This window comes from Bos javanicus, chromosome 22 (genome assembly GCF_032452875.1).
Source record: "Bos javanicus breed banteng chromosome 22, ARS-OSU_banteng_1.0, whole genome shotgun sequence".
Taxonomy (NCBI): domain Eukaryota; kingdom Metazoa; phylum Chordata; class Mammalia; order Artiodactyla; family Bovidae; genus Bos; species Bos javanicus.
The window spans coordinates 47,775,695-47,795,595 of record NC_083889.1 but is presented as its reverse complement, the minus strand read 5'-3'; the positions used below and the strand labels follow the sequence as shown (position 1 = coordinate 47,795,595).

The window sequence follows — 19,901 nt, the reverse complement described above, 5'->3', positions numbered from 1 at the left end:
CAGCCAAAATAAAATTTAAAAGGGAAAAAGAAATACCTTTCATAAGGCTATAGCTGCCACAGATAGTGATTCCTCTGATGGATCTGAAAATTGAAAACCTGCTGGAAAAGATTTACCATTCTAGATGCCATGTGATCCATGGGAAGAAGTCAGAACACCAACATTAACAGGAGTTTGGAAGAATTTGATTCCAACTCTCATGGATGACTTTGAGTGGTTCAGGATTCCACTGGAGGAAGTCATTGCAGATGTGGAAACCACAGAAGCCCTAGAAGTAGAGCCTGAACACATAACTGAATTGCTGCAATCTCATGTCAAAACTTTTAACAAACAAGGAATTACTTCTTATGGACAAGCAAAGAAAGTGGTTTCTTGGAACAGAATCTACTCCTGGTGAGGATGCTGTGAAGATTGTTGAAAGGATTTAGAATGCTATTACATGAACGTAGTTGATAAAGCAGTGGCAGGCCTTGAGAGAACCGACTCCAAGTTTGCAAGAAGTTCTACTGTGAGTAAAATGCTATCAAACAGCACTGTGTACTACAGAAAAATTGCTCATGAATGGAAGAGTCATTTAATACAGCAAACTTCATTGCTGTCTTATTGTAAGAAATTGCCTCTAGCGCTGCCCTGACACTGTGCTGGCCGCCGGTACCGTGAAGATCTGGACTTCGGAGCACGACTTTGACCACCATGGGAAACTGTTACAACAGCTGCAGTTCAAACCCTTTGAACCTGAGGGTGGTTGGAGTTGATGTACTGGACAGACACACAGATCCCTCTGGAAAGTTGCACAGCCGTAGACTTCTCAGCACAGAGTGGGGACTGCCTTCCATTGTGAAATCTATTATTGGTGCAGCAAGAACCAAAACATCTGTGCAAGAATATTCTGTAGTGGATCCTGTAGAGAAAACAATGGAATTTAAATCTACAAATATTTCACTTACAAATATGGTTTCAATAGATGGGAGACTTACATACAAACCACATCCTCAAGACTCAGAAAAACTATTTTGACTCACGAAGCCATAATTACCGTGAAAGGAGTCAGTCTGAGCCATTACCTTGAAGGGCTAATGGCAAGTATGATATCATCAAATGCTAACAAAGGCCAAGAAGCAATGGAGTGGGTAATACATAAATGCTGAAAGTGAGGAACTGACAGCTTCGGCAAGAGGAAGCATATGGACGCCAATGGCAGCAGCAGCAGCATTTGGGGAGAAATGATAATGGAAGTTGATACACAGCACCCAGTTCCCCAGCTCTACAAGCTGGCAGTATATTTGTTATTTAAAAAATGCAACTCTATTTTAGGTAGAATTTTTTTTTAATAAGTTGAAGAAAAGCTATGTGACTTGATCAAAGCAAAGAGGTGCAGGGTTTCTAAATTAAAGGGATCAGCTAAAAAAAAAAATCACCACAGCTTCCTCAGTCTTCAAGCTGCCAACACCTTGATCCTTCAGCGACCGTCAACATGGAGGCAAGACCCTCCACCAGCAAAAAGTTTATGAGTTGCTGAAGGCCCAGATGATGGCTAGCATTTTTTAGCAATAAAGTACTATATAAGTGAGGTATGTACACTTTTTAATTTTTAAATTATTTTGTTATTATTTTACTTTTTGGCCTTGAAGTACAGTATGCGGGATCTTACTTCCACAACAAGGGATCGAACCCATGCCCCCTGTAGTGGAAGTGTGGAGTCTTAACCACTGGATCACCAAGGAAGTCCCTGTACACTTTTTTCAGACCAAATGCTATTGCATACTTAATAGACTACAGTATAATCTAAACACAACTTTTATATGCACTGGGAAGCCAAAAACTCTGTGTGACTCATGCTTTATTTTGGTGTCCTGGAACCAAACTTGTAGTATTGCCAAGTTATGCCTGTAACTATGATGCTGCTTATGGACTAGGATGATTTCTATAAGTGCATCCCATGGGCTCCAGTAGATGCTTAGTAAATGGCAGCTTCAGTGACCCCATCCCTTCAAGGGGATTAAAATTGCTTAGGACAGCAGCCTGTCAGTTGCACATTGGAACCCCTGGGCCTTCTGACCAGACTGCAGGAGGACACCTTGGCAGTTTGAGTTAAAACCTAAAATGCACCCACCCCATGAGTCAGCAGTCCCCTTCCCAAGCAGTTACCCAAAGGAGACTCACCCAGAGGCCCTAGGAAACAGACCAAGATACCCACCACTTCATGGATTAATTGGGGAAAACCGGAAGCAAGCAGGACCCTCAACAGCTAGCGGGGTGGGGTGGTGGTTAAATACTTCCCTGATGTGGAAAGTGGTGCAGGGCAAAGGGATCGAGACAAGCAAGTTAGAGAACCATAATTTCAGAGTGATTCCACTCTGTGGTTCCATGTGCCAGCTTATGAGGGCACCCAAAAGTGAAGGATGAATGAATGGGCTGCGCAAACCACAGTCCCTTCATGGCAGTGGCTCTCACAGTCAGCACGCAACGCATCCTGATAAGATACGTCCTTTATGCCAGATTCTAACCAACAGGTCTCAGCCCTGACTGTGCGCTGGAACGTGACGCCCAGGCCGCCCTGGGTTTAGTTCTAGGTGATCTCTGGAGGGGACCCCACATCAGTATTGCTGAATCGCCCCACAATCCAATGGGCACCAGGACTGAGTGTCACTTGGTTGAGATTCAGGAATCTGCATTTTGCCCAGTCATCCTGTTGGAGCAGGGAGATGCTGCTGTGAGCGGGCCACACCCTGGAAGGCAAAGTCACCAACCAGTATCATCCAGCCCCTGTGTGAGGAAGGCTCCACTGCTGGACCCTGGTACCCCTGTGGGAGCGCCCACCATAGGCAGAAGATTGGTGGATCAAACAGGCACAGGGGAGGGAGCCTGCAGCGGCTGGGGTGGCTATAGCGCCCCCTGGTGGGAGGCAGCTCTCAGGCCCAGGGAGGACCATTTTGTGCTAGACACATATTCAGTGCTACAACCCACCTCCTGTCATTACTCTCTGGGGAAATATTCCAGCAACAAGGTGCCTAAGGACCATTTTGCAGAGAGTCAGAGATGTGGAGATTACACATCTAGACAGCTCCCCTGGCATTAAGAGGGTCTCTTGACTGCCCCAAACCTCAAACCCATTCCCTAGCATCCATCACCCAATTAGAATCCCATTTCCCCCAATTTATTCCTTACTAAGGTGCGAATGACTGATATGAGTTCCCTTGCCCCTGCTCCGGGGACACACTAAAGAGTAGGTAAAAACAGGGGTGGCTGCCAGTCCTACTTTGTGGCATTAGCAGCATCAGGTGACCAAACCCCAGGAACTCAGAAATCAATATCCTCCAGCTGACAGGTGGCATTGGCCCACTGCCCCAGCTGAGGGTTGGGACCTGGCTCAAGAGCAAGACAGCTGTAGCCAGCCACAGCCCATTAGAGACTTGCCATCAATAGTATCGGCAAAACCTCTGTGAGCCATTTCCTGGGTCTAAATCATGAGCTGAGAAAAAATGAAGCGAATTAGATGCATTTTGCATCAATGACAAATTAAAAAATAACTCACTTCACAAAATGCTTGCATTCCATTAAAGATGGGTCTAGTTAGCTTAATTGTTCTTGAGTACTCTGGAAACAAGGTATGGTTTTTTTAAAGGAAAAAAAAAAAAGATTGCCTTTAAACCCTGGCTTAAGTTTGTAATAGCTGGATAGCAAATGCCCCTGTTTACATTGGACCCATACTCAGACTCAGCCTAGCGTGGGACAGGAAGTGGAGGCGCTGATGACAAACCATGAAATGCAGACTTGGAGTCAGATCTGGTTCTATGCCTGCCTGCCCCATCCTCTGCTCCATCCATCCATCCAAGCATCCATCCATCCTTACTTGGCCTCTCTGAGCCTCAGTTTCCTCCCCTGTCATTGTGCATAATCATACCTGCTTTATAGGGTTGTTAGGCGGCCAAAGCTTGGAAAACTCTTCATGCAGCCCAGCACCCAGTGAGTGCTCAGGAAATCTAAGAATATTGTTCTTAACTCCACGAACATCTTCCATGTTTCCAAGCATGTCTGCCTCACAACAGTGTTCTAAGTACAAGGCATGGCTGGGCCCAGGCTAGTATTCAGGAATCTTATAGAAAGGGGACACAATTTTCCTGGATGGGAGTGGAGTGAAGAGCCCTGGATTTTGAGTCACGAATGGGTTCCGACAGGGCCCGTCCCCTCCTCCCTCGCCTTGGGCTTTGGGCCATCAGCCAGCTCTACCGTAGGAAAATGAGAGTCTAAAATTGACATGAGTGGCAAGTAGGATTCATGCGGTTTTAAATTATGAAAATTAGAATGTCAAATACTCCCAGTTCTTGGCACAAACTAAAACCCAATGACATGAAAGGTAGTAATTCCCACTGTCACAAAAATCCATTGAAAGTTGCCACAGCAGCAGGAAGAGCGGCCGATGCCTGGAGGGCAACCCTTCTCCGCCTCCTCTTGTTTGATCTCAGGGCCACAGGAAAACCTTTCCCTTGATCCTCATGACCTTCCCCAGCATGTTTCCGAGGCAGAGCTGGAGAGTCTCCTGGGGGCTCCCAAATACCATCCGAGATGCAGACATATACAGGTTCGGTTGATGTTTCTTGAACAGCCACTAAGGTCAGATCCTGCACCGGATGCTTCTTTAGTACATTTGTGGTCAGGACTCTGAAATGAAGTCTGGACTTATCAGTTCACTCTGTGAGCATTTAGTAAGCGCTGACTGTATGTCAGGGATTCTGCAGGATGGTGGGAAACTGCAAATGAGGAACAGGTTCATGGTTTCCTGGGGGAGGCAGGTCTGTAAGCAATTACGATACTAGGGAAGGTGGGGGTCAGGGTGCCCACTGGGGCTGTGGGTGTACAGAGGAAGTGCCGACTCTTCCTGGGAGGGCAGCAGGAACCAGGAAGATCTCTTGGAAAAGGAGACGTTTAATCTTGAGGTCCAAAGAAAGAGTCAGTCCAGTTGTTGGACCAGCAACACTTTTAAAATCTGCTAATACGAAGTATTGCAGAGATGCAAAGCTGTGGGTCCCTGTTAGCAAGGAGTGGGAAGGAAATTGGCTTCATTCCTCCAGAAGGCAACTTGACACCCTTGGGGGATGCTGAAGATCTTCTAGCTAGAGAAAGTCTTGGTCGCAGTATTGATGGCCACACAGGCAAGATTTTTCCTGGGCACATTGTAAAGTGCAAAGTTGGAAACAACTGAATGTCCACACAGAAGACTAAATGGAGAAATGGAAGTGAGTTCACGCAGTGGGTATGGCTCATCTTCCTTCACAGTGGACAGAGCTGCCAGCTTCAATGCTGATAGAGCCTCAAGCCCACGTTAAGGGGAAATGTGGAAGGATACGTGTGGGGTGATGAAATGGAAAAGTGCAGCGCTGTATGACCTCAGGAAAACAAGCTTCTTTGTGAAGGACCCAGACCCCCAGGGGCCAGGGTGCTGGCTCCTCTGAAATAGGTGGGGGAGGCCTAGACTCCAGAGGCTACCTAAGGGCTGGGCTTTTCTGTCTGTAAGGCTTTACCTCACTAAAAAACATCTGAAGCATGTACAAAAAACCCAGTAGAGGTTCACAGAGCTAAGTGGAGGGTCTGCAGATACTTATTTTATTCTCTGTGCTTCACGCTCAAAATGTTTCATAATTTTTTTTTTTGAGTTTTTCTTTTTTAAGAGAACAGGTAGGCGTTCTGTTTCTTGACCTGACTGCTGGTTACCCAGGTGTCCCTTTAGCATGACTGTTTTACACTGTAGATTTGTGCTTTTCTTTACAGAGGTGACAATTCACAGTTTTTTAAACGTTAAAAACAATGAGTAGGCGACAGGCTGGGTTTGGGGAAGCCATCCAAGGCAGAGGAACTAGCAGGGCAAAGGCCTGGGCCCTGGGCAGGGCCCTGGGAGCCCCAGCCTGAGGCTGAGTGGGGTCCCCTGAGCACAGCCCTGCACCCGGCCCTGGCTCACAGTGATCTGTCTCTCTGCACTGGGGGACCAGCCGGGCTGATTTGTGCTCGAGGCTGAATAGAAAGTGAGGGCTCAAGCAGGGGCACTGGCTGGAGTGAGACGATGGGCTTGATGAAGTGGTTAAGCCCCTCCTGGTGTGGTAGCGGCAGGTGTGAGGTCCCCAGGCGGGGCTTATCATGATGCTGGCATTTCTCACTGGAGGCAGTAGCTGAGCTAATGCAAGAACTCGTGGCCAGGGTTTGGTGGCTTGAGGGGCTGCAGAAAGAGGGCTGAGGACCCTGGACGCAGAGTAGCAGCGGCCCCACTGGGCCCCTGAGGTCCTGCTGACGGCCACCTGCACCAGCTCGGTAGGCTTTTCTGTGGCTTTGGGAAGGTTTAGGAAGACACAAAAGGGGCAAGAGGGATGGGCTAGTTGAGTTTTCCCAAGGGAAGCCAGAAACAAGCTCAAGAGTTGTTTTTAAAACTCTGGTGTTATTTCTGCCTCAGCGATGGGAAATCGGGCTCCGTGGGGCTGGTGTTCCCAGTGGGGTGCTGGGCCTGCCCAGAGATGGAGGGGCACAATCAGTAGAAATGGGGCTAATTTATCTGACAAGGCTTCTTCTTAAGAAAGCTCTTAAAGAAAAGGGTAACACGTCACCCCTGGCAACTTCCTCATTTCCTCTGCATTCTTCCAGAGGGAACCAGCAGCTGGTTTTGGTGTGTGGACTAGTACCATACTGTACCATAGGCGACCCTGAACATCGCCTAGGCGATTGTTTTGCATGTTTTTAAACGTCATTATAAATAGAGTCCATGCACAGAGGATCCTTCTGCCCCCAGATTTCCCCTCTAACCCCCCACCCACGCATGCTTTTAAAATTGACCTTTACTAAGCCCTTGTAACAGCTCAAGTGTATTTCCTTCCTTCTTGTGAGAGCTTTGAGATATAATTCATATACCATACAATTCTTCCACTCAAAGTGTACAATTTAATTGTTTTCAGTATGCCCACAGTGTTATACAATCATTACCACAGTCGATTTTAGAACACTTTCAGCACCCAAAAAAGAAACCCCATACCCTTTAGCCATCAGCCTCCCACTTCCCTAGCTCTTGGCAACCACTAATCTACTTGCTGACTGTATAGATTTGCCTATTTCAGGATGCGTCACATAAATGGAATCATGCAACATGTAGTCTCTTGTGACTGGTTAAGGCATTCCTTTCAGGGTTGTGTGATATTCTATCTTATACAATGACCACACTTCATACAAATAAATGATGTAGAACCCTGCTTTTATCCTTCCAAGATAGAGTAAAAGGGACTGTGTTTACCTTCCTGTCCTGCCTGAGCAGGGAGAAAAAAACCAAAACCTAAAAACACAAACAAGATCAATGAAACAACAGTTCTCAAGATTCTGGACATGAGGCTACAAAGGGCAGTGTTCCCCAAGAGACATGAAACACGGGATGTGAGTCCCATGGTTGCCCAGCTCTACTGCCTCAAGACAGTCCTCAGGCTGAGGCTCCAGGAGGGGAACCCAGGGAGTGCCCTGTGGGGTCCCCAAGCTGGGAAGATGAAACTGGGTGTTCAGGGAAGCCAAGGTGGCTAGAATTCACAATGTAGTCCTTGGGAGATGAGAGAGAAAAGGCTGGAGGTTTGTAGAAAATTCTCCTGGGGTACTCAGCAGTACATGCGTGTGAGAAACACTCCAAGGCAGGCAAGGGTCATCTGAATGGGTGAGAGGGAGCAATCCTCAGAACTCACTTGTTGTCAGGAACAGTATTTGTTCCCCAGAAGCCAGACTGGAAATCCTCATGACTCAGGGTCACTGTGTGGAGTACCCAGAAGGTTCCTAGAACAAAGCCTACGAATATTTATGGGAATGTAAAAGACATCCAACACCCAATCAGGTAAAACCCCCGATGTCTGGTATCCAATAAAAAATGACCAGGCGTGAAAATAAACAGGAAAAAATATCAGTCAATTGAAATGGACCCAGGACCAGCACAAATATTAGAATTTGCAGATGAGGACACTAAAACAGTTATCATAACTCTTTCATATTTCAAGAAGTAGAGGATGAAAAGGCAAAAGACAGCAGATTTTTTAAGCAATGAGTAAAAAACTAAGAATATATTGATATATTTCATTATACATTTATTCAAACTCATTGAATATATAACACCAAGAGTGAACTTTAATGTAAACATGGACTTTGGGTGATGATGCATCAATATAGGCTCATCAGTTGTGACAGATGTACCGCTCTGATCAGGGATGTCAATAGCGGAGGAGGCTATGACATGTGGGGGCAGGGGGTATGTAGGAACTCTCCCTTCCCCTCAGGTTTGCTGTGAACCTAAAACTGCTTTAAAAAATAAAGCCTGTGTTCAAAAAAAAAAAAAAAGCAGAATGTATGTTTGATATTTAAAAAGATCCCAACGACACAGTGATGTCTGAGATTTTAAAATATGCTGGCTGGGATTCACTGCAGACTAGACATTATAGTTAAAAACCTGAAGACATAGCAATAGAAAATATCCAAAATGAAACCTGGGAGATGGGGGGAGGGTGGTGGAATCAATAGCACCAGTAAGTCGTGGTACAATCTCAAGCAATCCAATGTGTATCTAAGAGGAATCTCTCAAGTATAAGGAGATGATGGTACAGAAAAAATATTGGAAGAAATAATGGCAGAAAAATTTCTAAACTTGATGAAAACAAGGTCCAAGAAGCTCAGTGAATCCCAAGCACAATAGTATGGATGACCTGGTATAGTAATGAAGTTTTGGTGAACTATTTTCTAAACTGCAAATGGAGGCCATCTTAGTTCCAGAGGTCACATGATTAACACTGCTTTATAAAAATGTCACTATTGCTATAAGGGTGGATCCAAGGCAGGAAAACTGTTTCTGTAGACAATGAAGTACAGAAAATTAGCAATGCATCTGCATGCACCCTTTTCAACCACCTCAATGAAATTTTCTCAGGTTACTGGTACTCTTTTGCTATTCATTTCTATTTATTTATTAAAAAAAAAATTCAGCCACATCTCATGGCATGTGGGACCTTAGTTCCCCAATTAGGGATTAAACCCACGCCTCCTACGTTGGACCTCTTATATTAACCACTGGACTGCAAGGGAAGTCCCAGCTACTCATTTCTCATTTACCCAATTTGGTGGAGAGCCATTCATGTGACATCTGCCCTGTACACAACACAGCATGCTACTGGCTATGTGGAGAAAAAGATGAGTCAGAAAATTACCCTGGTTTTAAGGATTTCACAATCTAGATTAAATCACCATGAGAGAAGGTAATAAATATAATTGCTTTATGAAAGGAAGAAATACAGAAAAGGCCAGGAGGGATTTCTCCCAACCAGAGATCTAAGAAAGGCTATTTCCTAGGTAACCCTCCAAAGCACGAGAATTTAGAAATATTTACTTAAGAAAAGCTGCACCTTATCTGTCATTTGCTGGCAACTGCTGATTAAAATATTAAATGCTTAAAATATAAAATTTCTCCCCCTGCTTCATGCTCCAGCCTTCTGTTACTTTAGTATGTTTGAAGCTGGAGGGGCATGGAAAGGAAGAGAGATGGGGAGAGAATGCACGGATAATGGATGGTGAGTCAACAACGTGGAGGAACATAGTTTTCACCACCAGAATATCTTGATTATCTCCAAAGGTGGCAGGTAAGAGGGTGAGTGGACTTGGAAATTATGACTGTTGTTTGGGCTTGCTTGCGATGGCACCCCACTCCAGTACTCTTGCCTGGAAAATCCCATGGATGGAGGAGTCTGGAAGGCTGAAGTCCATGGGGTCGAGAAGAGTCGGACACGACTGAGCGACTTCCCTTCACTTTTCACTTTCATGCATTGGAGAAGGAAATGGCAACCCACTCCAGTGTTCTTGCCTGGAGAATCCCAGGGAAGGGGAGCCTGGTGGGCTGCCATCTGTGGGGTCACACAGAGTCAGACACAACTGAAGTGACTTAGCAGCAGCAGATTTCTCAGTTGTTGTTCAGTCACTTCAGTCGTGTCTCTGCAACCCCGTGGACTGCAATATACCAGGCTTCCCTGTCCTTCACCACATCCTGGAGTTTGTTCAAATTCATGTCCATTGAGTCGGTATGCCATCCAACCACCTCATCCTCTGTTGTCCCCTTCTCCTCCTGCCTTCAATCTTTCCCAGCATCAGGGTCTTTTTAAATGAGTCAGCTCTTCACATCAGGTGGCCAAAGTATTGAAGCTTGAGCATCAGTCCTTCCAATGCATATTCAGGGTTGATTTACTTTAGGATTGGGGTGTGAACAGAAAGATGACCTTTTTGGTTTGGGAGTTTCGGAATCTGTGGAAAAGTCTAATTAATTGTTATACTTCAAGGGAATGATTCCCTGGCAGTCCAGTGGTTAGGACTCCATGCTTTCACTGCTAAGAGGCCACAAGCCATGTGGCATGGCCATAAAGAAAAAAAAGTGTATTTCAACTACTCTATGCACTTATACTTTTTGCTTTCTCTTGGTTTAGTGATCCTTTTATGAGAATTTCAGCCCATCTTGTCTTTGCTAAGGAAAGTCACAGAGAGGTGGTTTTCTGGGCCTGGGACTTGATTTGTGTGGCAATCTCCCATTCTGTTCATTAGCCAAGTTTGGGGAATCACTGGTCTGGAGGACACAATTTTGGGCCTGTCCAGCTTTGGATTCTTTGCACAGGACCTGGGTCATGGAAAGCATTCAGTAAAGTATTGTTTGGAAAAGGAAACAAAGGAGTTCCTCTTCCTGTGAAAGTAAAACTGGAAGTCTTCTTAGGCAGAGTCGAGATCTAAATTAGTGAAGCTAGCATTCAAGGGTGCATTCTTCCCCTACCCACACCCCCTACCGAATGCCCACCCCGCAACGTGTGCCCTCTAGTCACACTAGGTGTGGGCTGTCACCCAAATAGGCTGCGCCATCCTCCTGAGATGGCCTCGCCCCCGTCCCCGCCCCTCCCTCAACTCACGCTCTGGTCAGAACCCAGTCTGCCCCGGAAGGCTTGGCTTAGGTGCCATCTCCTCTCAGAAGTCTTTTCTGATTCCCGCCCCCGGCCCAAAGCTTTCTCTTCTTCCTCTTGGGTCCCCCTTTTCGTCCTATTTTCAAACTGCCTCGTGTTTTCCCCAGCAGTAAGTGTTCCAGCACCGGCGCAGCCTGGGGTGGGGGCGCGCTTGCGCGGCGGGGTAGGCAGAAGAGGAAGTGGCAGAGCCCATGGAGGAAGTCGCAGAAGCTGGGCTGGGGCTGGGGCTGGAGAGCCCGGGGAGATGGTTTGAAGTGAGGCTGGAGCAGGGCAGGAGGAGGTCATTCGGGGGCTCAGCCAGAGGCTGTCTTCACCCAGTGGGAGTCATGACGGAGGCAATGTGCTTGACCAGTAAGTGCTTGTGTCAGGTTCTGAAAAGTTTTCCTTGAGTTGCTATGTAGAGAATGAGCTGGGGGCGGGGGCTGAGGTCAGAAGGCGTCCTCACTGACTGTGTTCTGTGGAAGAAGAGATGATGGAGGTCTGGAGCAGGATGAAGACAGAAGGCGGCATGTGTGGGAGAAATAAGAGACCTAGGTTCAATCCCTGGGTTGGGAAGATCCCCTGGCAGAGGATACCCCACTCCAGTATTCTTGCCGGGAGGATCCCATGGACAGAGGAGCCTGGTGGGCTACAGTCCACAGGGTCACAAAGAGTTGGACATGACTGAGCATCTGAGCCACAGTAAGGAAAGTCGGTGAGGCCTGGAGTTACTGGGAGAGAATTCTGTCCAGGCCCACGGGCAGGGGTGGCCGGGTGGGAGGGATTGGGGGTGAGTAATTGCCCCAAACCTTCCTGTTTGTCCCAGGATGCATCTTGACGCCTCAGTGCTGTGTGACTACTGGAAACCATTGCTGCAACCCAGGGTCTTGGCCCATGAGTCAGCCCCTCCCTGACCCTGTCACTTGGGGTGTAGGCTCCTCCTCCACATGGGCCCCTGCTTCCCACAAAGTGATATGACTTGGACCTCTGAGGTGATGGAGAAACAGGCTAGTTGCTGAGGTCTGTGTTCCCGGGATCAGCTAAAATGGAATTCCTGGTGAGTCTAAACTTCAACCCTCCTCATCCTTGGCCTAGTGGACCTGGGCTCAGGCAGGTGTAGAGGCCCTGGCTTGTCTCCAAATACCTCTTGTGGGGATAGACCTGCTCATCCAGGGACTTCACTGGCAGTTCAGTGGCTAAGAATCCACGCTGCCAATGCAGGGGGCCAGAGTTCAATCCCTGATCAGGGAACTAGATCCCACATGCCTCAACTAAGACCTGGTGCAACCAAATAAATAAATTAAATTTATAAAAAGAGAGAGTGAGCAATGGTATAAAACAATAGCAACAAAAAACTACTCATCCAGTTCTGAACTGGGTGGTGGTTTTCTCAGTCTTTTGGGCATGGGGGAGCAGAGGTGCAAACGTCTTGAATTTAAGGTGCCACATACAGATAGGACGTTTTTGTTAAAACTCTGATTGGCTTCCTCCTACCCCCGTGAAAATGTGTGAAAAAAACTGCATGTTAAGATCTGAAAGCAACATAAAAATGGGCTGTGTACGACTTACGTACTAATAAACTCATCCTTGGTATTTTGAGGACTGAGGCAGAAAGACCTTTTCTGGGGAAAAACGTTTGCCAGTGTTGGAAACTCTGTTGCTCTTTTTTTTTTGCAGCGAGACCTGGATAAAGAATGGGGGCTCTGGGTTTCCACCACCCTTGGCCTGAGTGTGTGTTAGGGGGTGGTCAGTGACCTCTGGATGAATTTCTGTTCCCCTCCTTCTGCTTAAAATATATATATATTATTTTTGGCTGTGGTGGGTCTTCTTGACTGAGAGGGCTTTCTCTAGCTGTGGTGGCCTCCCCTGTTGCGGAGCATGGACGTAGGCACACGGGCTTCGTAGTCGTGGTGCGTGGGCTTAGTGGGTCCAAAGCATGTGGGATCTTCTCAGGGATTGAACCTGTGTCCCTTGCATTGGCAGGCTGATTCTTAACTACTGGACCACCAGGAAAGTCTCATCGTTTGCTTCTGGAAACTTCTCTGCATGGGCCTTAGGCCCCAAGGACCACAGGTGGCTTTGCTGACAGATGACAGAATCTGAGCTTCAGGCTACTCCCTCCACATTCCCCATGGTCATAGTCCTGCAGGACCCAAGACCCTTCTCCAAGGGGGCCGAGGGGTAGTAGGGTACAGATGTCGGGGCTTCTGGAGTCAGAGAGATGTAGCTTCCAATCCCAGCTCTGCCCTTTACTGTGCTGGGGTAACTGCTGTCTCATTTGAGTCTCAGTTGTCTTCTGAAAGATGGGGATAATCCCTTGCAAATGCCACATAGATATGTACACATAAAGCGCTGGCTTGCAGGTGTTAGGCCGTATCACCTTCACTCCCCACTCCTCACCCTTCCTGACTGGCTGCTGCCCCAGTCCTGGGACAACCGCTGCCCCACTCCCATTTTCAGCCCTACCTTGGGGAGCCATTCCAAGCATCACAATACCAGGGATGACCACCAGGTGGCACCCACCCCTCTAGCTCCCTGTCCCCAGGCTCGGCTTTGCAGACTACCATGGATTTCCTTACTTTTCTTCTACGGTTTATATTCAATAAAAGGGGCACCATGGTTACATCAGGATCCAGAGTTCTGGCTGAGAACTATCTTCTTCCCCCACCCCATTGGGCAGGCAAGAAGAGAGGGCTTGTCTGTTCCCCTCCTCCCTCTACCCATGTGGGCTTCCTATGGTGCTTGGTGCCAACCTCCCTGGTATTCACCCTGACTTTGGCTTCTTCTAGTGTTTTAAGTCACCTCTAGTTGGTGCCAGCAGGCAGACAAGCCCTGGCCCAGGGCTCTTCTCTACCCCTGCTCTTCCTGGCACCCTCTGGAATTGGTATCAAAGGTAGGCACACAGCCCCTGGCCCAGCCAAACCTGGCTGAGTACCTGTGAGCAGCAGCTTGCTAAATGTGGGTGACTTGGTTCATACTGTCCAAATTGTTAGGTGGACAAATGGACATGCCTGCGAATGTCTCATCTCCCCGAAGACTCTACGGATTTCCTGGGAACCCCGCCAGTGGCTAGGAGTACCCAGCCCTCTTTCCCTGGCATCAGTTTGTTCTAGGTCAGAATAAGATTCTATACATTTGGTTATAAGCAAGGACTTCCCTGATGGCTCAGCAGATAAAGAATCCGCCTGCAAAGGCAACAAGGAGACGAGGGTTCAATCTCTGGGTTGGGAAGACTCCCTGGAGGAGGAAATGGCAACCCACTCCAGTATTCTTGCCTGAAAAACGCCATGGACAGAGTAGCCTAGTGAGCTACAGCCCAAAAAGGTCGCAAAGAGTTGGGCATGACAGCGTGGCTAAGCACAACAAGGACTACCCCAGCTGAGCCCAGGGAGCAAGGGAGAAATCAGCGGTGGTCCTGGGAGCTCAGGCCTGCACAGAAGCTCCTGGACAGTAGAGTCCCTGGCCCCACAGGCAAGGCATTTTCACAAGTTGAAGGGAGTTCTGCGCACTTGGAATTGAGGAGAGCTGGTCTGCGGTGCTGGGGGAGAGCTTTTTGTTTTTTTCTGCCACTTGCAGTTCTGATGCCAACCTGAGAAGCACCTTCTTCCCCAGGAGCTGCCCTATATCCCTCTGCTTCTCTGGGGTTGACAGGGCTTAGATTGTAAAGCCAGCCGAGGCTGAGGGTTTCTGCCTCTGGGCTGGAAGGTGGTGCCTGAGAGGTAGCAACAGCGCTGACAGTGGGGGGCAGATGAGGGGCCTCCCCAGGTCGTGGTCCAGAACCTCCCAAGTGCACCAAGCTCCCCACCTTTCCCTCTAGCCTTCTTCCTCGGAACCAGCACCGGCTGCATTCACATCCAAGAAGAAACATTTCGGGAGCCAATTCATTTTTCTCAAAACATATATTTTATGACTCTTCTCAGTACATCTTTTGAGCACCTTTGCCAGGATCTCAGGAATGTGTAGAACTCACTGCCACACCATACCCACACCCTCCCTAGGCCCTGGTCACCAGGCCCCGCACGGCCTGCGCGATGGCATCCCTGTCAATGCCAAACATCTTCAGCAGCTCCGCTGGTTTCCCGCTTCTGGGCACCTGGCTGACTGCCAGGCGGGTGACAGTGACGCCAGGCTCTCCCACAACTGCAGAGGCCACTGCCTCACCTATGCCACCTGGTCAAAGGAAAGGAGGTGAGTAAGGGGATGCAGCCTCAGGGGGAGTGGTGGGCAGATCACCCCTAGTTGCCCCCAGCCCCGAATCAGTCTGAGTTTATCCCCTTTCCTAAGGATGTGGGACGGGCATATACTCCACCCTGCCCCACGCCTGTAACCAGACCAGACGTCAATCACAGCACTTTTTTTCCCCATAAGCCCAAATATGGCCTCTGAATCACTTTTAACACCATTCTCTGGGCATCAACCATTGAACGTATGCACTTGACTTCAGGGTCTAAGCCTATCTCTTCCCCAGGGGAGGAATGGCGTGTAGAAGATGGCCTTGTGAAGAACTGATAAAAGCTTCCCAGATGTGTGTTAGTCACTCAGTCATGTCGGACTCTTTGCAACCCCAGGGACTGCAGCTCGCCAGGCTCCTCTGTCCATTGAATTCTTCAGGCAAGAATACTGGAGTGGATTGGCATTCCCTTCTCCAGGTGGCTCAGTGGTAAAGAATCTGCCTACAATGCAGAAGACCCAGGTTCGATACCTGGGTCAGGATGGGAAGATCCCCTGAAGGAGGAAATGGCAACCCACTCCAGTATTTCTGCCCAGAGAACCCCATCAACAGAGGAGTCTGGTGGGCTACAGTCCATGGGTTCGCGGAGTCAGACACAACTGAAGCAACTAAGCAAACACACACACACAAGTCTGATATTTGTGTCGCTTTCCCAGCTCGATTCTCCCCAACAGCCTTAACTTTCAAGAACTTCAGGGACATAACCACCATGTGCTCTCAGCAAGGCTGGAACCCTTGTAGGTTTCCTGGATCGGGCAGGGATCCAAGGAGCCATTCCAGCCATTGAGTTCACTGGTCCACAACCCCAGCCTGAGGTCTAATAGGAAACCAAGTGCCAGCTGCTCTGGTTTCCTGGGCTGCAGCTGCCCTCCTGGGGCTGGATGTCCAGCCGTGTGCCCCTGGCTCTCTCACCTTCATAGTAGTGGTCCTCCACAGTCAGGATCCTGCCCTTGGTAGCACGGGCACTGTCAAGAATGAGCTTCTTATCCAGGGGCTTGATGGTGAAAGGGTCCAACACGCGAATGTTGATCTTCTCTGTGAGGGGAGAAGAAGGGGGTTAGGCAAAGGAGCTGGGCGCTGTGGGTCTGCCCTTTAGGGCCTTGGATGAGCGCCCGGGGAGGGAGCCCGTCACGTAGCTACCCACCCCTAATAGCTCACCCCCTCCTCTGTTGACCTGTGATGCCATGTCCTCTGCCACCCACCCCTCCACCTGGGAGCCTGCCTGGCCTGATTTGGGAGCAACTGGTCTCCAGGAAGATGAGGAGCACCCCTCCGCTCCCCTCCTGCCCTGGGCTGCAGGATGTTGGCATTTGGAGTGTCAGGAAACTCCATCAAAGATGCTTTTCAAGCTAAAGAGGAAGCCAGAGGGACATTCCAAGAGTCTGCCCTGAGGTAAGGTAAGGCACAGTGATGCTGAATAACATACTTAAAGGCCAGCTAAGTAGATTTAAGTCCTGTGGTCAGGCCCCAGGGCTTCTGATCTAGTCACCATGCTGGGCACACAATAAGGGCTCCAAGTCTGGCTTTTATTAATATTCTCATCATTTAATTAGATGAGATTCTTCCTCACCCCCAAGACCTGGTCTGCAGTCAGTGCCCTGTCTAAGACTTTGCGGGTCCCACCTTCCTTACCTCTCTTCAGCAGGTCAGCAGCTGCCAAAGCCTCGTGCAGGGTCACCCCGGCACCAATCACAGTCACCTGGTCATCCTTGTTCTTCAGGACCACCTGGGGGCAACATGGGGGCCAGTGAGGCTCAGAAACTGGTGGCCTGGGGTGGGTCCCGACCTTGGGTTCACTCTACGGGGTCTCACTGGCGCATAAACTGCAACTGACCTTGGCTTGTCCGATTTGGAAATCTTCATTGTTGTTGTAGATGATGGCATTTTCTGGGCGGCTGGTCCGGATGAAGCAGATACCCTGGAATGAAACAGAATAACGAAGGATTTTAGGATGTAGGACATCTAATCTCAAGGGCAGGAGTCTTTCCTCTGCAGCATGTGCCTCTCTCCTCTTGTGTGAGAGCCAGCCCCAAGTCCCAGATAGAAGAGTCTCTATCAGGTAGACTAGCTTCCAGGAAGGGCTGCCCCTACCCAAGTGCTGTGCCTCAGTCCCTGTCCTCAGACAGAGGACGAGAACCATGTGGGGGCTGTCTGGTCAACAGCAGGTGGCTCTTGGTCAGGACTCAGTTCATTCTGTTTTGGAGAATCCAACTCAGGGAGGGCAGATAAGCCTCAACTTCCAGAATGGAGGCAGGGAGCTGGATTGCAGTATCCCAGGAGCTGCTGGGATGCTCAAATGGGCAAAGAGCGCAGTGATCAATTAGCAATGTCTGTCACATAGCAGGAAGGGTGGTGTGTATTTCATTTTTCCTGGTCTAACTCCTCCAAGCTACACCACCAGTGCAAACTCAGAAGATACCCATTCTGAGGCAGCAAATGAGCAGCTCTGGGCTGGCATGCTGGCCTCCCCTCCTGTTTCTCTAGGGAAGGGCTAGCTGCAGCTGAAGAAAGAAGTCACATGACCCACCTTTGTATTGGCTGCTAATTCTACTGCCTTCTCCGTAGCCACCCCATCACTTGGGTAAAAGACAGTTGACGTGGGGATAGACCGAAACATGGCCAGATCTTCCAGGGCCATCTGGGAGGGCCCGTCTTCTCCTAGGGTGTGGGAAAGGATATGTCAATGTAAGACCCCATGCATGTAATGGAATCCTGGCCCTACACCCTGCTCCAGAAGTCTGAGGACGTCACAGGTGTAAGCACCCCAGCTCTACTCACCAATGGACACGCCGCAGTGGGAGCCGCAGAGGTTGATGTTGCTCTCGGAGATGGCTGCCATGCGAATCTGGTCGAAGGCCCGTGTAAAGAAGGCTGCGAAGGTGCTGCAGAAGGGTACCGTCCTGTCGCGTGTGGCACAGCCCACGGCGATGCTCACCTGGGGACAGAGCAGATGGAGTCAGTGCCGAGGGAGAGGTGGCCAGGAAGCCCAGGACCTCTCAGGGCCACCTCCTGGGAGGTGAGTGTTTTGTCATCCTACTAACTGTTAATTCTCCTCCTCTCATGCAAGTCATCTGGTGCACCTAGGAACTCCAGTCTGTTTCCAGACTCCTTTGAACTGATATAACCATTTCTCAAAAAAAATCACCCTCCTGGGGAATACTTTTCTAGCAGTAAGCAAAGCCTTTCACAGAGAAGCTAGTCAGCTGGGGCATGGATGGTTCATCCCTCCCAGGCCCATGCAAGCCGCCCCCCCCAACACCATCTCCCTGTTTCCCCAAGGCCTCTGCAAAGACAAGCCCTTGCACCCCTAAGCTCCGTAAACTCCAGGCCCCAAATCCTGGCCTAGTAGCACTGAGTGCAGGCATCAGTTCCAAATTGGCACCACCTCCATAGTTATGAAATCCACCAGGTGACATGAGCCCTCCTTCCCCAGCACACCTGGGGCCTCCCCAGCCCCCACCCTCTCCACACCCCACCAGTTTAATCTGGATCTTCTAGCTGCCAAGGCCAGAAGCCAGAGACAACTTCCAGTTCAGGTATTAAGAGAAGAATGTTGGGTGCAATAGAGCCAAGTGGCCACCAGGGGGCGGAAGCTCCCAGCTCTTAGGGGCCTGCAGGCCCTGCAGGGCTCCTCTGCAGAAAGGAGCGAATATTTTGAAAAACTGGACAAAACATTGTTCCTTATTTAACAACCACAGTTCCTGACATGGACTTGTGAATACAACCATGCACATGGTAGCGGTCCACCAAACTCTCATCTCTGTATCCCGCAGGGTGGCAAGGGCCAGAGCCTTGTGTATAAGAGTTCAGTAGCCTTTGCTAAAACTACCAGCCTCCTGGCTGTGCCTGCCCTTCCATCTGCAGAGACCTTTACCCCCAGAGAAAGCCCATCCAGCAGAATGCCTGGCTGGCGTGCAGCATCCCGTTTCCACTCACCCAGCCCTTGGGTGTCACATCACCCCTCGCCCACCAGTCACTTGAGGTCATGGGTCCATGCTGGGTCAAGGACCAGCATGCCGATATAGCTTCGGCCCTGCCCCCACACCCCACAGACCCCAGCTCTACCTACCATGTTCTGCTCAGCAATGTAACACTCAATGAAACGGTCCGGGTGCTCCTTTTTGAAGAGTTCTGAGAAGGTGGAGTTCTTGGTGTCCCCATCCAGGGCAATGATGCGGTTGCTGGCATGACCCAGCTTGGCCAGGGCCTGTCCGTAGGCCTTGCGGGTAGCTATCTGTGGGGAGGAAAGAGTGGGTAGGCTGAGCACCTTAGGAGGCATGAGGCCTGGAGCCCTGCTCAGCCCCTGGGCCACAGCTTCCACCAGGGAGAAAAGGGATAAAATATAGGGACAGAAAAGTAAATAACTCCAGGAGCAACATCTCAGGGTTCCTCCTCCCCCTGAACTAACCTCTCTTCTCTCTCTTGGGCCCACTCTCCGGAAATGAGTACTGTTGCCACTCCAGCCTAGTCAGTCCAGAAAATTGGAGGCTCAACTGGGTACCTTGTCCCCAACTTTGTAGTTGGGCGGGGTGGGCATTCGGATGTTGGTGATGTCCACTGAGGGGGCGTCCTCCTCTGGGGGGGTCGCCAGGATCTTCTTCTTGCTCTGGATCTGACCGGAGATTTCCTGGATGATCTGATCGGCCATATTTTTGGGGAGGGGCTTCCCATGCCAAGACTCCTTATCTTCTATCCCTACA

General features: G+C 49.4%; 1 protein-coding gene, 1 long non-coding RNA gene and 1 pseudogene across 4 annotated transcripts in view; 2 read left to right on the top strand and 1 right to left on the bottom strand.

Annotated features, from left to right (window-relative positions):
- Positions 1 to 439: 439 nt before the first annotated feature.
- Positions 440 to 3,710, top strand: LOC133234950 (PRELI domain containing protein 3B-like; annotated as a pseudogene).
- Positions 3,711 to 9,911: 6,201 nt separating this feature from the next.
- Positions 9,912 to 19,901, top strand: part of LOC133235320 (uncharacterized) — an 18,644-nt gene continuing 8,654 nt past the window's right edge. The window contains exons 1-4 of one of the 3 annotated variants that reach the window (XR_009732533.1): positions 11,133 to 11,342; positions 11,797 to 12,027; positions 12,954 to 17,260; positions 17,936 to 18,217. This is a non-coding gene — a long non-coding RNA (uncharacterized LOC133235320). Of the gene's footprint in view, positions 11,101 to 11,132; positions 11,343 to 11,796; positions 12,028 to 12,953; positions 18,218 to 19,901 lie in introns of those variants that run through there. The other 2 variants (XR_009732532.1, XR_009732531.1) reach the window with 2 other exon arrangements.
- TKT (transketolase) overlaps positions 14,851 to 19,901 on the bottom strand; it is a 23,627-nt gene continuing 18,576 nt past the window's right edge. The window contains exons 7-14 of the mRNA XM_061396683.1: positions 19,703 to 19,896; positions 19,271 to 19,435; positions 17,980 to 18,136; positions 17,729 to 17,859; positions 17,036 to 17,119; positions 16,834 to 16,927; positions 16,114 to 16,236; positions 14,851 to 15,140 (exon numbers count right to left, since the gene is read on the bottom strand). Coding sequence (XP_061252667.1) covers positions 14,965 to 15,140; positions 16,114 to 16,236; positions 16,834 to 16,927; positions 17,036 to 17,119; positions 17,729 to 17,859; positions 17,980 to 18,136; positions 19,271 to 19,435; positions 19,703 to 19,896 — 1,124 coding nt within the window. The 3' untranslated portion in view covers positions 14,851 to 14,964. The remainder of the gene's footprint in view (positions 15,141 to 16,113; positions 16,237 to 16,833; positions 16,928 to 17,035; positions 17,120 to 17,728; positions 17,860 to 17,979; positions 18,137 to 19,270; positions 19,436 to 19,702; positions 19,897 to 19,901) is intronic.